The 13,794-nt window shown below is 39.2% G+C and overlaps 1 protein-coding gene across 1 annotated transcript in view; it reads left to right on the forward strand.

Moving 5' to 3' along the window:
- SLC44A5 (solute carrier family 44 member 5) overlaps positions 1-12,224 on the forward strand; it is a 189,986-nt gene extending 177,762 nt beyond the window's left edge. The window contains 4 exon segments of the mRNA XM_043491317.1: positions 2,021-2,091; positions 3,683-3,771; positions 4,415-4,499; positions 6,904-12,224. Of these exon segments, the coding sequence (XP_043347252.1) occupies positions 2,021-2,091; positions 3,683-3,771; positions 4,415-4,499; positions 6,904-7,016 (358 nt within the window). The 3' untranslated portion in view covers positions 7,017-12,224.
- Positions 12,225-13,794: the final 1,570 nt, after the last annotated feature.

The following is a 13,794-nucleotide window of genomic DNA, read 5'->3' on the forward strand; positions in this document are numbered from 1 at the left end:
CTCACAGATGGCCATGTTTCTGTGTCTGGTCCATAGTTGTGCTTGCACAGCATCTTCTTCCCACAGGCCAGGAGATCCAGTATCTCCTGTCTACTCCAAGCCAGAGCGCATCTGGAGTGTGTAGCCAGCATGGCCAGCTGGGCAGTTGTACCCAACAATGGAGAACTGCTAAGTGTGCTCACCAAGCTGGATAATCAGGAAAAGGCATTTAAAAAATGTGGAGGGCTTGAAAGGGGAAGAGGACCTTCTGGTCTCAATGACCCTGGGCAGTGGAGCTATCAATTGTGACCAGAGCAGTCGGTGTCTGGCATTGTGGGACAGCTGCTGGAGGTCTGTTAGTTTGACATAAGTAACATTCTCACTGCATCGACTATAGCACAACACTGCTCATTGCTGTAACAAGCCACTTAGATCAGTGGGAAGCAAATTTAAATGTAGACACATGCACAACTAGGTCAATGCAAGGTGGCTTATGTCAGCCTAACTATGTAGTGTAGACCAGGCCTATAGCTCGAAAGCTTGTCTCTTTCACCAACAGAAGTTGTTGCAATAAAAGATATTACCTCACCCACCTTGTCTCTAGTAAATTTCATTACAGAGATCTGAGATCAGATCAGAGATCTAACATATTTTTCACAAGAGTATAGTGGGGGATGCTGAAAGGTAGTCCCAGAGGTATGTGTCTCGGGGGGGAGTTTGGAGAGTGAGCCTGCCTTGTACTCACCCTGCAGCAGCAGCTCTTGTCCTACAGAGCTAGTCCCCGCTCCCTGACCTGGGGATTATAACCTGGCACACGGGATCGCAGCACCACTTATGTTTGGCCTATCTGCCCCTCTGTAGATGAAGGCAGATGGGCCAAATCTGATTGATACTGTGCACAAGGTTGCAACACTACTCAATTTGGGGACTAATCAAATATGTTTTTACAGCTATTTCCAGGATTTCACAGACTTTACTCAAATTCATGATTACCATGACCTCCATGACAAAATCATAGCCCTAGCTATCGCTTCCACTCCTGTCCCTTATGCTACTGCTCTTAATTACCAAGAGCAATAGCTAGGAGCCAGGCAAATCTTGTAGGATTTTGAAATAGGATTTTCTACTATGTATATTCTAGTTCTAATTCCTAACTCTGACAAGCTAATGGTGGTTTGTTTTCTTTAATTTGGTTGTTGATTGATTGTTTCATGCTGGTACATTACATTACCATATACATAGCCTTCATTGTTGTTAAGTGTCTTGCAATACCAGTCTCATTTCTATGCCATGAGTCAGGCAGGATTTTGATCAGAGGCTCCCCTGCAATAAGCCCCGATTCTGGCCTCCTTTCCTTCCTGTTGTTTTCAGTCTGATTACAAGGAAGACTGAGCAATACAGACCTACTGTCAATTTTTCTGACTCCTTGCATTCATTCACCTGGGGCTGATTCCCTGCTTTGAGATTGCCCTGCTGTGTTGTGCTGAGACACCTCAACAAAGCCTTGAGGTTTCAGTGCATTCGAAAGCAGAGACAATCTGGCTAGCAATGAATGAAATGGACAAAAGTCTACTGACAGCACATAAAAATGCTGGGTTTCCTACATTTTGATGCTCAGTTCACCTTCTGCTAGGGCTGGCCTGCCTATGATCCTGCTTTGAAGAAAAGGCTGAAATAGAGAAATATGCTAATTTCTTTATCAACAAGAGCAACACCCAATTAATAGCTTTCAAGTGCTGTCAGCAGTTTTGCTGTAGTGTGGCCCTGTTCAGCAATGTGCTGAGTGCTCTCACCTCTCATTGATTTTGTTAGGAGTCAAAGGTCCTTAGCCCTCACAAGACTGGGCATTTAAAATGCTACCCTCCTGTATTGTCTCCATATTGATTTTTTGCATTGTTATATTGTTGGCCCAAGGACCAGTACACGACAATGACCTTTCTGAGCCAGTTTCATCAACTTTCCATGGATTTCATGGAATATGAAAAGACTAGAGATGTTCTGTTTTGAGGTGCTCAAACACCGTTTGTCCTCTGTTGAATAGAGTTGCGGTGCTGGACAAAGTTACAGATTTCTTGTTGTTCCTTGGGAAACTTCTCGTTGCTGGTGGTGTAGGTAAGTCAGTTATTTCAATGTAATGTTGATTCTTATTCCCTACTAGCCTAGAATATGCTAAACTTGTGTGTTCAGACAACACATCAAGGATTTGCTCTTGCAAACATTGATACCATAAACCCTAATCACATGAGCAAAGAACTACAGGATTGAGCCCAAAGAAGCATGTTTTCCCTCTCTTTTTTTCATCTTACTTTGTGTATTTGACAGTATTTTTTGTATAGTCACTTTCAGTGTTCTTGTATGGGTCTGTGATGGCTGCCATCTTAGTTCAAACACTGGGGATTGAACTGGGGAACCACCAGAATTAAAAACATAAGTCTCTCTATACCTTGAACTAAAGTTGTTTGCCTTGGACTGTAACAGACTCATATCCTCTGTGGATCTGGCAGAGAGGGGAACCTGTAATGTACCATCCCCAGTGTGTTACAGGTGCACATCCTTCCCCAGGTCATGCAAGAGGGTATTTATCAGCAGCACTGTAACTGAAACCAAACTGTCAGCAAGCAGCATGCACAGAGAGAAAGAGGAGTGGAGGAGAGATGAGGTGGGCCTGAGCATCTTTTGTGGTGTTGCACTCAGGCCTGTCCAAAAGACCTTTCAAACACAAGCAGGGGAGCAGACAAAACCTAACATTTTTACAGTTTTTCCTTTCATACTAATAAAAGTCAGGATATACTGTTCAGTGTACTGCAGCAGAAAACCATTTTTTTTAAATTGGTCCATTTTAAAAATTCAAGTTGACGGTGTCCCCTTCAAGCCTTTTAAACTGTCACAAGAGTTTCAAAACATGATTTCATTGATGCCCATCTTTTATAGTCTGTGTATTTTTTAAAAAATTCCTAAATGGATTATTTTTTACCAGAAGATGAAAATTAGAACAGAGACCAAATCTGTAATGTTTTTGTCATTACTGTAGACTGACTTTCAAAATGGGAAGGCAAATGTGATTTGAAACTGTCTCTGAAATGTGAGCCATGAAATGCTGAAATTGATTCATGTTTTCCTCCTCCTTAAGGATACATTCTGTAGGATAATTCATTAACGTGTCTTTTCTGTTCTGTGTAGCACAGATATGATGATGAATTAATGTATGTAGCTCTAGATTTATCATTAAGTATATTTATCAGTAGCTATGCCATTTCTATTTTTAATCTCAAATAATTAAATATTCCTCCAAGGGGTGAAAGCTAAAGCCACAGGCTTTTGTTCTCTTACGTCTTTTAATTTATTTTTTTTCAAGATCAGTCTGATGTTCTTTTTTATTATCATACATTTTATTGTATCGTATATTCTTATTTATTAGTTTTGATATAAAACCCAGTCTGACTCATGAAATAAAACAATTGATTCAAGTCTTTCTGGCCCCACAAGTATCTTTATGATAACGCATTTATATGCCATTTCTGTTCTATTCAGAACACAGATCCTAGGGATAATTAATATCTAGAGATTTATTACTCAAAGCCTCCTGTATAAATGATGCCTGAGTGTGTGTTCAGATGTGCCTGTCTTAACCATTCCTCATGAGTACTGAAGTCCCAGATACCGGTGTGAATAATTAATGGCCTGTACTCTGTGCTTCTTACAGGTGTCCTAGCCTTCTTTTTCTTCACACACAGAATACCAGTGTTCACACAAGAAACACCAACATTAAATTACTACTGGGTACCCCTGTTGGTAAGGATGCAGTTTACATTCTCAGGATGCTGAGGGACTTTTGAGGGGCAGCTCTGGGCCAGTTCTTGGGGAGCATTGGCAACAGCAGCTCCACCATCCTGTCAATGGGCGCAGCATCCTCTCCTTTGGCTAGCCAGCTCTGCCAAACTCCATCCTTCCCTGACTCAGTTCAGGTAGCTTTGTACCATTATGGTGCTGCAGTGAGCCTCAAGGGACTTTGTACCTTCTGTGTGCAGGAGAGTTAGGTTCCAGGCCAGCTCTGCACAAACCTCCACAGACAGCACTGGGGTAGACGATGGGGAACCAATTGCAGCATGTCTTCCTAAGGGAGGAGGTCTACAGAGCAAAGAGAAAGTACTTGGCTCGTATGTAAATGATTTCCTTGTGGATTCCCTCATAGATCTTGGGATATCTGCAGGTTGGGTGGTGGGCCCTCTTTCTTGAATGGGCAATCTGAGAGAACTCCATGAACTGAAACAGAGTTTCTTAGCCCTTTTATGGGTTTCCTGCATTGGGAACAACATGGAACTGTAAATAAATCCTTTCCTGCTGGCTTAACAGACTAAGTTCTTGTTTGTTCTTATTCTTTGAGGTGATGTTGTCATGATGGTGTCAAATGTATGTGTTTGGGTTTTTTTTGCAGACTGTCATTATTGGCTCTTACCTAATTGCACATGGGTTCTTCAGTGTCTATGCAATGTGTGTTGATACACTTTTCCTCTGCTTTTGTAAGTATTGAGTCCTCTTTCATTGACACTCTTCTTCTGATGACATTCAGGGAAAGAGCCATCTTGTCTGTTTCCTCAGAGAATTCACGTGACATGCTAGCATATTGTGGGAATAAGGAATTGCTGCTGTTCTTAATACAGGCGGTTTAATTTTACTACCAAGGGGATTGTAAAGCTCAGTGATCAGATATGCCTTCATTAGGCTATTTGCCTAGCTAGTGAAATATATCTGGGGCTCACTGGGGTCTCTGGCTTTTTATTTATTAAATGTTTCCTAATTTTTACTAACACTTTGCTTCTGGGTGTTTTGTAACTAGACGTGTCCAGCGACAATTCACTCACACATCTTACTAATGCCACTGGGCTTTGCACTCAGTTGTTCTCCTCCAGCAAATGCTTTGTGTGGCTGATAATGTCACTGTCCTTGTGGTTTCATACTAATAACCACGACAAAAGCTTCATGCGACGTAACATGAAATTACCTTAAAATACCATTTTAAAACTGTCAGTCCCTTGTGACCCCATAACAAACAGCTGCTGACTCTTGAAAGGAAGGCAGTTAGGGGCATGTTTGACTTCTTGTTCAGAGAATGCTCAAATTACCAGAGAAATCAATTGGTCTCAGTTTAGACCCTAATTATAATAACAAGGTGTGCTCACTAAAGGAAACTCATTCCTTTTGCCAGACTTAATAAAATTTAAAACATAAAGATTGGATTCTACTATAATGGGAGCAGTCCTGGCAGGTCAGAGCAGGAGTATATTGCACAGGTCAACATTGCATCTGGCTGTATTATTTGACCCTGCTAACTAGTCTAATAGTCCCTATGGCCAAGGATTCCTAAGTGCATATTGTGGCAGTGGGACCTTGAGGTGGGTAAATATGACTAAGGGTTTAATCTCCTCCCCCACCTCCATTTGGGTAAATTCTCTAACTCCTCTGAAATCTAGCCCCATTGTTAGAAACAAAGTAGTGAATTGGACCCCAAGCTCAGACCTTGCTGCCTGGAGCCTCTGTTCCCTTGGAACAGGCCAGAACACCAGTGACACAGGAGTTGGAGCACACTGGCATGCAGAGGGTGACACAGAATAAAGTAAATCAAAACCATTTCCTGACCTCCTTCTACCACCTTTAATAACCATCTGTATTTATTTATTGCAATGGGCCTGTTTCTCCTTTCACAGTGGTGTAAATCAGGAGTAATCCACTGAAGTGAGAGAGGAATCGGAGGGGAGGAGTTTAGAGGCTCACAAGAATCAATCAGTTTCCTTCTCCATTTGATCAGAAGACTTAGCTGCATGAGCAGTTTGTCTTGGAGCAGGGAATTAGGTGTCAGGAGACATGAGTTTTTTTTATTTTGAGCTGTGCCACTGACTCGTGTGACATTTAGCCTGAATCCTGCAAAATGATCTGCACACGCAGCCCATGCAGATCACATAGCTCAAGGTCTCATTTTCCTTATCAGTAAATGTTCCTCACTCTTTGCAAACTGCTTTGGGATCCTTGCATGAAAAGGTCCTTGCACACATGCAAAATATTACAGTTTATTGGTGCAATTGAGGCATAGCAAATCATTTCAGTCTTGAGCATTCTTTAGAAGAATACAAATCATTCTTTTATAATCTGAGGTATAATATTAATAACCATCAGTAACTCATGTCACAGCTCTGAAGATATCTCCTAGTTTTCTCCAGTTCATTCACTGTTTGACTGTCTCTTTTAGAGGAGAGGGAAAGTAGAAGCGAAATGCATTAAAATTAATGGGAAAAGTAATATTTTCTTGTAGGTTTCTTTCCTTGTATGGTAAAACTCTGAGTCTCCATGCCATTATTAAAACTTACATTCCACTCTGCTTCCCATGTCATGTACAGCTGTGTATTATGGGAGCAGAACATTGTGCGCTCATGGGGTCAGATTTTCAAAAGAGCTTTGCTTCCTTTTAGGGACAGATTTTCAAAAATGCTCAAAACCCAGCAGTTTCCTGTATGACACTTTTGGCCAGATTTTCAAAAACTAAACACCCACAATACCAGGCTCTTCTGGCCCTAGTTGTGTGTGCTGAGCTCTTCTGAAAATTCCAGTGCAATTTTTAAACAAAAGAACTGGAAGAATTAAAAGGATTGATGTGCATAACTTTAGAATGTCAGTGTAGCCCTCCACTGATGTTTGTCTGTTTTGATGTAAAACCTCCTCTGATTTGGAAAAAAGTGGAACTTGGTGCTTTTCCAGTGTCCACCAGCAACTTAACAGTGCAGCTAAATTGTCTCGTATCAGATTTTCTAATGTTGGTTTTTCTGCTTTTCCCCTTGTTCAATTCTCTACCCTTTTATGTTTGTTTGTTTGTTTTTTGTTTAATTGCACTGCTGCTTGCTGCTTTGGCTGCTTTTGCTGATGCAAATTCAGGTGAAGATTTGGAAAGAAATGATGGATCCACAGCAAAACCGTACTACATGTCAGCTAGCCTGCACCGAATTCTGGGAAAGAAGGAACTAAGCCCTAAGAAGGCAATGGGATAACTTTAAAAAATTGCTGAAAATCAAAACAATGTCACTTTTAAGTGGAATGTTTATAAACTAGGCAAAAGTTAAAACTGTAAATGATGCTTCTGGTTGATGGGTGATCCTTTTTCTTTTTGCTTGTATCTAAAATCAATTAGCAATTTGGTAACATCTAACTAGATAGGGAAATGCTTAAACTAAGAGCTGTGAAACAAGGCCACATTTTAGTTTATAGAGTGCCTATGACAAAGGAAAATGTAAATTTGAAGCATTTTTTATCTATAGCTAATGGTGTTTTAATAACTTTTGTAACACAGGTTGCTGTTTCAAATGACAGCTGTTTTGATAACATTTCTTTTTTATAAGTGTATCTTTGTAAACGATATTCAGGCAATTTTTGAAAGCGCTACAATGTAACCTAATCAGCCATAAAAATAGATCAAGAGACTCCAGCGAACCAGCAGATGGTACTAAATTTGTAAATATGGTGCTATGGTTGTATTTTTACTGTACAAGCTGGTTGACAGCTTTTTAAACTGTGATTATATATGTACTAATAGTTCCCTACATAGATCTTTAGATCACCTCCATTACAAATTGTATATGTTAATAAATGAGAGAGGGTATCACATAGGTTCAGTCTCAAAGAAGGTAGCCAGAGTAGACTACAGCTAAAACTTTTTTTGTGAAATCTGTTATAACAAAACTCCTTTTAAAACAGAATTTGGGTTAAACATTAACCTCCATTGAAGGAGCATTCCACTGTACTTGAAGAACATGGTTTGTGGGAACCACAAACTTTCTATTTCCATCTGGTGCAAGATGAAAAAGTATAGCTCTCAGCTGATGTGAATGGGAGATGCCCTTGTATTAGTATCCCCTGTGCCTAATGGGTTCTATGATTTTATTCTACATGATGTTGAGGTTGAGCTCCACCTGAAGTATGGAAAGGAAAAACTGAAATGCAGCCATTTTCCTTGGAGGCAGGTCTTCACGGCCCTCTAGAAGTGCCAAGGAATTCTTATTTCCTGTGTCCATCCCAGATGGGCTTCCTCCCTCCTTCCATGGGCTGAATGCATTGTCTCTGTGGGACTCTCAGCTCCTATTAGCCCATGGAGTAAGTGGCCAGGGCTAGAAATAAAATCTGAGTCTCTCACCTGGTAAAGCAGAGCACTAACCATTTAGACCAAGGAGTCAGACCCATAATGTTTGGTGTACGTTTAAATCATTAAAATTGCATGGCTATAAGTGCAAAGGCTAGTAGTAGCTTTATACTTTTGGTGTAATACATGTTAGTATTTACACTAAGGGCTTATCTACATGGTGCCAGCAAAGCGCACTAAAGGAGTGTGATTTGTAAAGCGTTTTAATGTGTTGCACCCTAACTGCCCTGTGTAGACCTGCTGATGCACTCTAAAAGGACTATGTTAAGGGAAACTTTACCTTTTAGAGCACGCCAGAAGGGTCTACACAGGGCAGTTAGAGTGTACTACGTTAGAGGGTTTTATAAACCACACCCATCTGATGCTGTGTAAGCAAGCCCTAAAACCCCAATTCTGCAAGCCTTCTGTGCATGGAACTACCACTGAAGTCAATGACCGTTCCACTTGTGAAGGGCTCACAGGATCGGCCCTATGTTTTATCTGAGGATTATGAAGAGTAATACAAAGAATACATGATTACTGTAAGTAGGAGGAATGGGTTACCTTTCAAGGTGATGTTACTTTTCTGAATTGGGCTAAAAATACTTTAACCTATTTAAATACTAATGTAGAATAATTATTCAATGGGCCAGGATCCCATGAGGATCCAAAGCCAGTGAGGCTAAATTCTAGCCTTCATGGGCTATAGAATTTTGAATTAAGTATTCCATGGCAGTCCAATTAACAAGAGTAGAAGCGGCAACATCATCCAGCTTTGTTGATATTATAGAAATTGAGCTCCTGGAGCTCAATGAGAACCTCAGTGTCAGAACACGGGCAGGTTCCTTTCCATCGGCTGAAGGTTCAGTCATATGGGAAAGAATTTTTAAGAGCCCATACTTTGCTTTCTGGAGGACAGCTCCATTCCCAAGGTCAATCAAGAAACAAGGGTTGGTATAATACAACAGAGATTAATCCTGCACTTGGGTGAATGGGAGGGGAGTAGGAAGATCCCATCATGCCTAAGTAATTTTGTTTATTAATACTGGCCATAGGTTGAATCAGTTTACTGTAGGTGAGTTATTCCACCCATATGTTTGGAGTAACTCCTGGAAAGTGGAAGGATCTTGAGATCACGTGGTCTATGCTTTCAAAATGACTAGCGGTTTTGAGGGCCTTGATTTTTGAGTGTCCATCTTGAGACACTTTAAAGGAGCCTGGCTTTCAGAAAGTGGTGAACACCCACTCTTTGAAAACCAGGCTCTTTTACAAGGCTTCTCCAATTGGGTATCGAAAAACTCAGAAGCAAAAATGAAAGTCTCTTTTGAAAATTTAGGCTAGAATGAACTGTTTGGGCTGTGTGCAGTCATTCCATCACCTAAAAGTCTGCTGATCTGCTAATCTGGATCAGGACCCAATGAAATATAGGTTGGTACTGTAATTAGTTAATTAATTTGCACCTAGAAAGACTGAGCAGAGCCATCTATAGTTCTGCAGTTGATTGAAGAGTTTTACTGGATGCTCTACTGAAAAAGCATATTTCTGAGTACAATGTGCTTTTTGCCATATGAATGTAACCATAGAGTTTAATATGACATAATAGAAATAGTAGTAATAGTCATATGATTAGAAGTTTTTTAATAAACCTATGCATTTGCTAGAAGAATTTCTAAAAGTTTTAAACTGAATTGATTGTTTATATATATATATATATATATTCCTCCATTCATTACTATCTTGTGAGAATTAATTTAGACTATAAATGAACAATGTTTCTGAGAAGAGCATTTAAAAGCCATTTTTTTTAAAATGAAGCAATTAAGAGAACTGTGAAAATGCAAAGCAATATCGCTTAAATTCTGCACTCAATCAGCTGAAATACTTTTAAAAATTATTTAAAATTAAAATTGGTAAAAGAAAGCTGAATATTTTGGAATAATATAGGCAGAAATTAATACAAATATTAATTTGCAAATTAAATCATACTTTTATTTTTTAAAAAAATTTAAGCCTGATTATTATAATGATTCCTAACTAATCCTTTGGGCCAAATTCTGCCAATTTACAACCTACACAATCCCAGTGAATTTGGCTCTTTACTCTGTTGTTTGCTTTAACATGAAGATAAAACTTAATTACTATGTACTTCCTCACTTAAGGGAATATTGGGCTAAGTATGGTATATTAAGATCTTTTATTATATAGGTTTTGATCCTACACCACTGAAGTCAATTCCCGTTGATTTCAAAGGGTAGAGACAGTCCCATATAGTGACAAAAGGTTGATTATTATTCCAACTGTTTACAGTATAATAAATGCCAAAACGTCAAGTATTGAAATAAACCTAGAAAGCTAAGAGAGCCGTTGTGCATTAAGAGTTCAGCAGGTGGTGCTATTACTTTTCTTATTGTACTGCTTTGATCATTTACTTTGTGCCATTCTTCCTCCTAGTGGAAGATTTAGAAAGACATGATGGCTCTGCAGAAAGACCCTATTATATGAATAAATCTCTCTTGAAGATTTTGAACAAGCAGAATGTAGAAACCAAGAGACATTAGAAAATACCCAATGTTGTAACCACCCAATCGTGTTTGATTTAGTCCTGGTTTGATGCATTCTCTTCCCAACACAGTATTAATTGTTGGCTTTTATTTGCATGTTTTATACCAAAGCTTCTATGAAAAGCCATCAGAATTGGTAAGGAAACTGTTTAAAAAACAAAAAACCCAAGATGCGAACATTTTTATACTGAGATTTGTTTCTTTTTCAAGTTGTATTTAGCTTTTAATTCTAGTGGCTTGGATGTTTTGAAGATGCTGAATATTCTTTTAAATATAAGCATTTAAAAATATGAAATGTTTTCCTGTTGCATATTCTGGTATAGGACAGTAAAAAGATTTCAGAAATCATCATATTAAGCTTATTCTAAAAAGAGAGTCTTTAAATATCCTTCTAAAAATAAATGATCATAAAAACTGGTAGACTTAACAGATTATCTCTGTATTATAGTATAGAACTTCGGTCTTTAAACTATTGCCAGTCACCCAGCCTGTAAAACTGTGTCCTTTAAGACAAAAGTGCCTTACTGGCTATTATTATTACCCAGCTTATATTTTAAAGTTTACACACATAATTTAAACCACAAAATAGAATTGCTAGATAGGAAAAACAAGACTCTTCCAGCTTAGTTGAAATGAAGTGGTATAAAAGCAACTGCATTTTAAATACATTTGACATTTTTTGCTAAATACTGCAGCATGCACAATTTCCCTATTACTATTGTCAGATCATGAGTATTTTATGCTCCAAAAAGGAAAGTAAAAGAGAATGGTTTTGTTACAAAAAGAAAATCATGTAAGGCTGTTTGGTTTGCTTTAGTAAACTTTTCTAAATCTAATTTAGGGGATGCTGAAGTCTAACTGGAGCCCTATTTTGTCTTCAGCTTCAGAGATAGCCCATTGTATTTGGATAATTGAGGGTAGAATTGGGACCTTGGTATTTAAAACAGAATGAAAAGGGAAGTTAGTAGATATCTGCTATACCAATGTTATTTATGTATTTTTATGTTCCCAAATGTAAAGTAGATGCTTCATTTTAAGACTGCTTATTTACTATTCTGGAAGTGTTTTATAAATGACCCTTAATTTTCTAACTTTTGATACAGATTATTGGAATATAACAGCTTCATGTTTAAGATTATTAGCACTATTAATGTAAAAACTGATTGTCTGTTACTATATGTTACAGAAGAGTCCATAAGCATTTATCTGAAATAAGTACATGTAAAATCACAAAAAGGCAATTTAAAGGATGAGAAATGAGAGAGAATAACTGTCCTTTTCACTTACCACATTTTTCATTTTAATGTGACTTTTAAAGATTGTATTATTTTCATGCCAAAACCAAACTAATGTGAGCACATGACAGTCTGAGCTCTAAAACCTGTTTGCTTCTGCTGTGCAGAAATATTGGGAATGTATTGTTTAAATATCTTTGATAACTAAAATGTTTAATATTTAATGAAATTTGTTGTTACTTATTGTTTTACAGCTCTTGGGATTTGTTCTAATAAAGATTTAGATATTAAAAAAAGGATGTCTTTGTGCTGTTGCTTTTATTTTGGTGTGTGGCTTTTTAGGTAAATATCTTCATGAAAACGCACTGTAAAAATATTTTAGTTAGATTTATACCACACCATCTCATTCCCTGGGTGCCACTGACATCTTAATACATCTCCTTAAATAAACAGACTCCAGCAATTACCTGCAGATAGCACAGTGCTGGCAGCAACATGATTATAATAAACCTCACCAACAAAATCACTCCCAGAATGACACATCACTGCAATGTGGTGATTAGGAGTATTCAGCTCTTGGCTCAATCCAAGAGCTCTCCTTAATTTGATTTATTTTTATGTGTTTTAGCACGTTATTTTTCATGCCTCTTAGTACCTTGGACAACTTAAAAAAAATTTTAAGGATCAATATCCATAACATAAACGCTACTGGGCTGACACTAAAGTAAATGAGTTGTGAACTGAAAACCCAGAGGTGACAGGGAGATTTAGTATTATTATTTATATTGCACTAGTGACTAGAGCTCTCAATCAAAGATCAGGGCAAACTGCAAACACATAACAGAAAGATAGATCATGCCCAGAAGACCTTACAATCTAAGTAAACAGCTTAATGTCCTTCCTTCAATTAGATCCCCCTTAGCATGAAGGGGACAGGAAATTCTGGTTAATACGGATGGACAAGTTTCCTTTTATTAAAGTGGCAACATTTCTCTCTCTCTCTCTCTCCTGTCTGGTGAGTGACAATCAGAGACTCGCAACACAAATGCTTAAAACACAATATGGGCTGCAGATGTTATAAGTGTGATTAATGCTTGCAGCAACTCCAAAGCATTCAATAAAGGCTAAACACATTCTCATAATCCTAATACTTATTTTAACAATACTAACACTCAGGTGAGCCAGACTGGTTCCAGCTATGTATTTGTCAGTGTTCAGTTGAGACATGGGGATCTTGGCATGAGCTGGCACCTGGTTAGCCAGCATCACACATTACTTCACGTGAGATTGACTTCAAGCCTGACCTCCTTAGTCAGAAAAAAATCTCCCATTGACTTCAAGGATAAAATAATATTTGGTTTTGTTTAAAAAAGAGTAATATGTAGGAATATCCAGCTTCTGGCAGTAACTCTCCAACTGCAACATATCTATCTGGCCAGGTATTTGTATATAGCCCCTTCCTGAGCCACCCTGTCTCCAAGGGTGGGACCCCTTACTCTGTCCTCAGATACTTAGTGACCCACCTTAGGCAGGGCCGGTGCAACCACTAGGCGAACCAGGCGGTCACCTAGGGCGCCAAATGGTTTGGGGGGGCCAAAAAGTGGCACCACGGCCTTTGCAGGGCTGCTGCCCCCCTCACCACGCTGACTCCTCCATGGCTGGGGCTCGCCGCCGCTGCAGATGGGATGCTCTGGCTCTCCGGTGCCTCTGGAAGGCGGCTCCAAGCTGCCGAGTTGCTGCAGCGGCCCAAGCCTGGCAAAGTCAGTGAGTGGACTCAGGGTGGGGGCTGCCGGGGTGGGGTGGTAAGGGCTCATGGGGGGGGGCTGTGCACCCTCCAGGGCAGTTCAGGGGGCGGGGA

Source organism: Dermochelys coriacea, chromosome 8, assembly GCF_009764565.3.
Source record: "Dermochelys coriacea isolate rDerCor1 chromosome 8, rDerCor1.pri.v4, whole genome shotgun sequence".
NCBI lineage: Eukaryota > Metazoa > Chordata > Testudines > Dermochelyidae > Dermochelys > Dermochelys coriacea.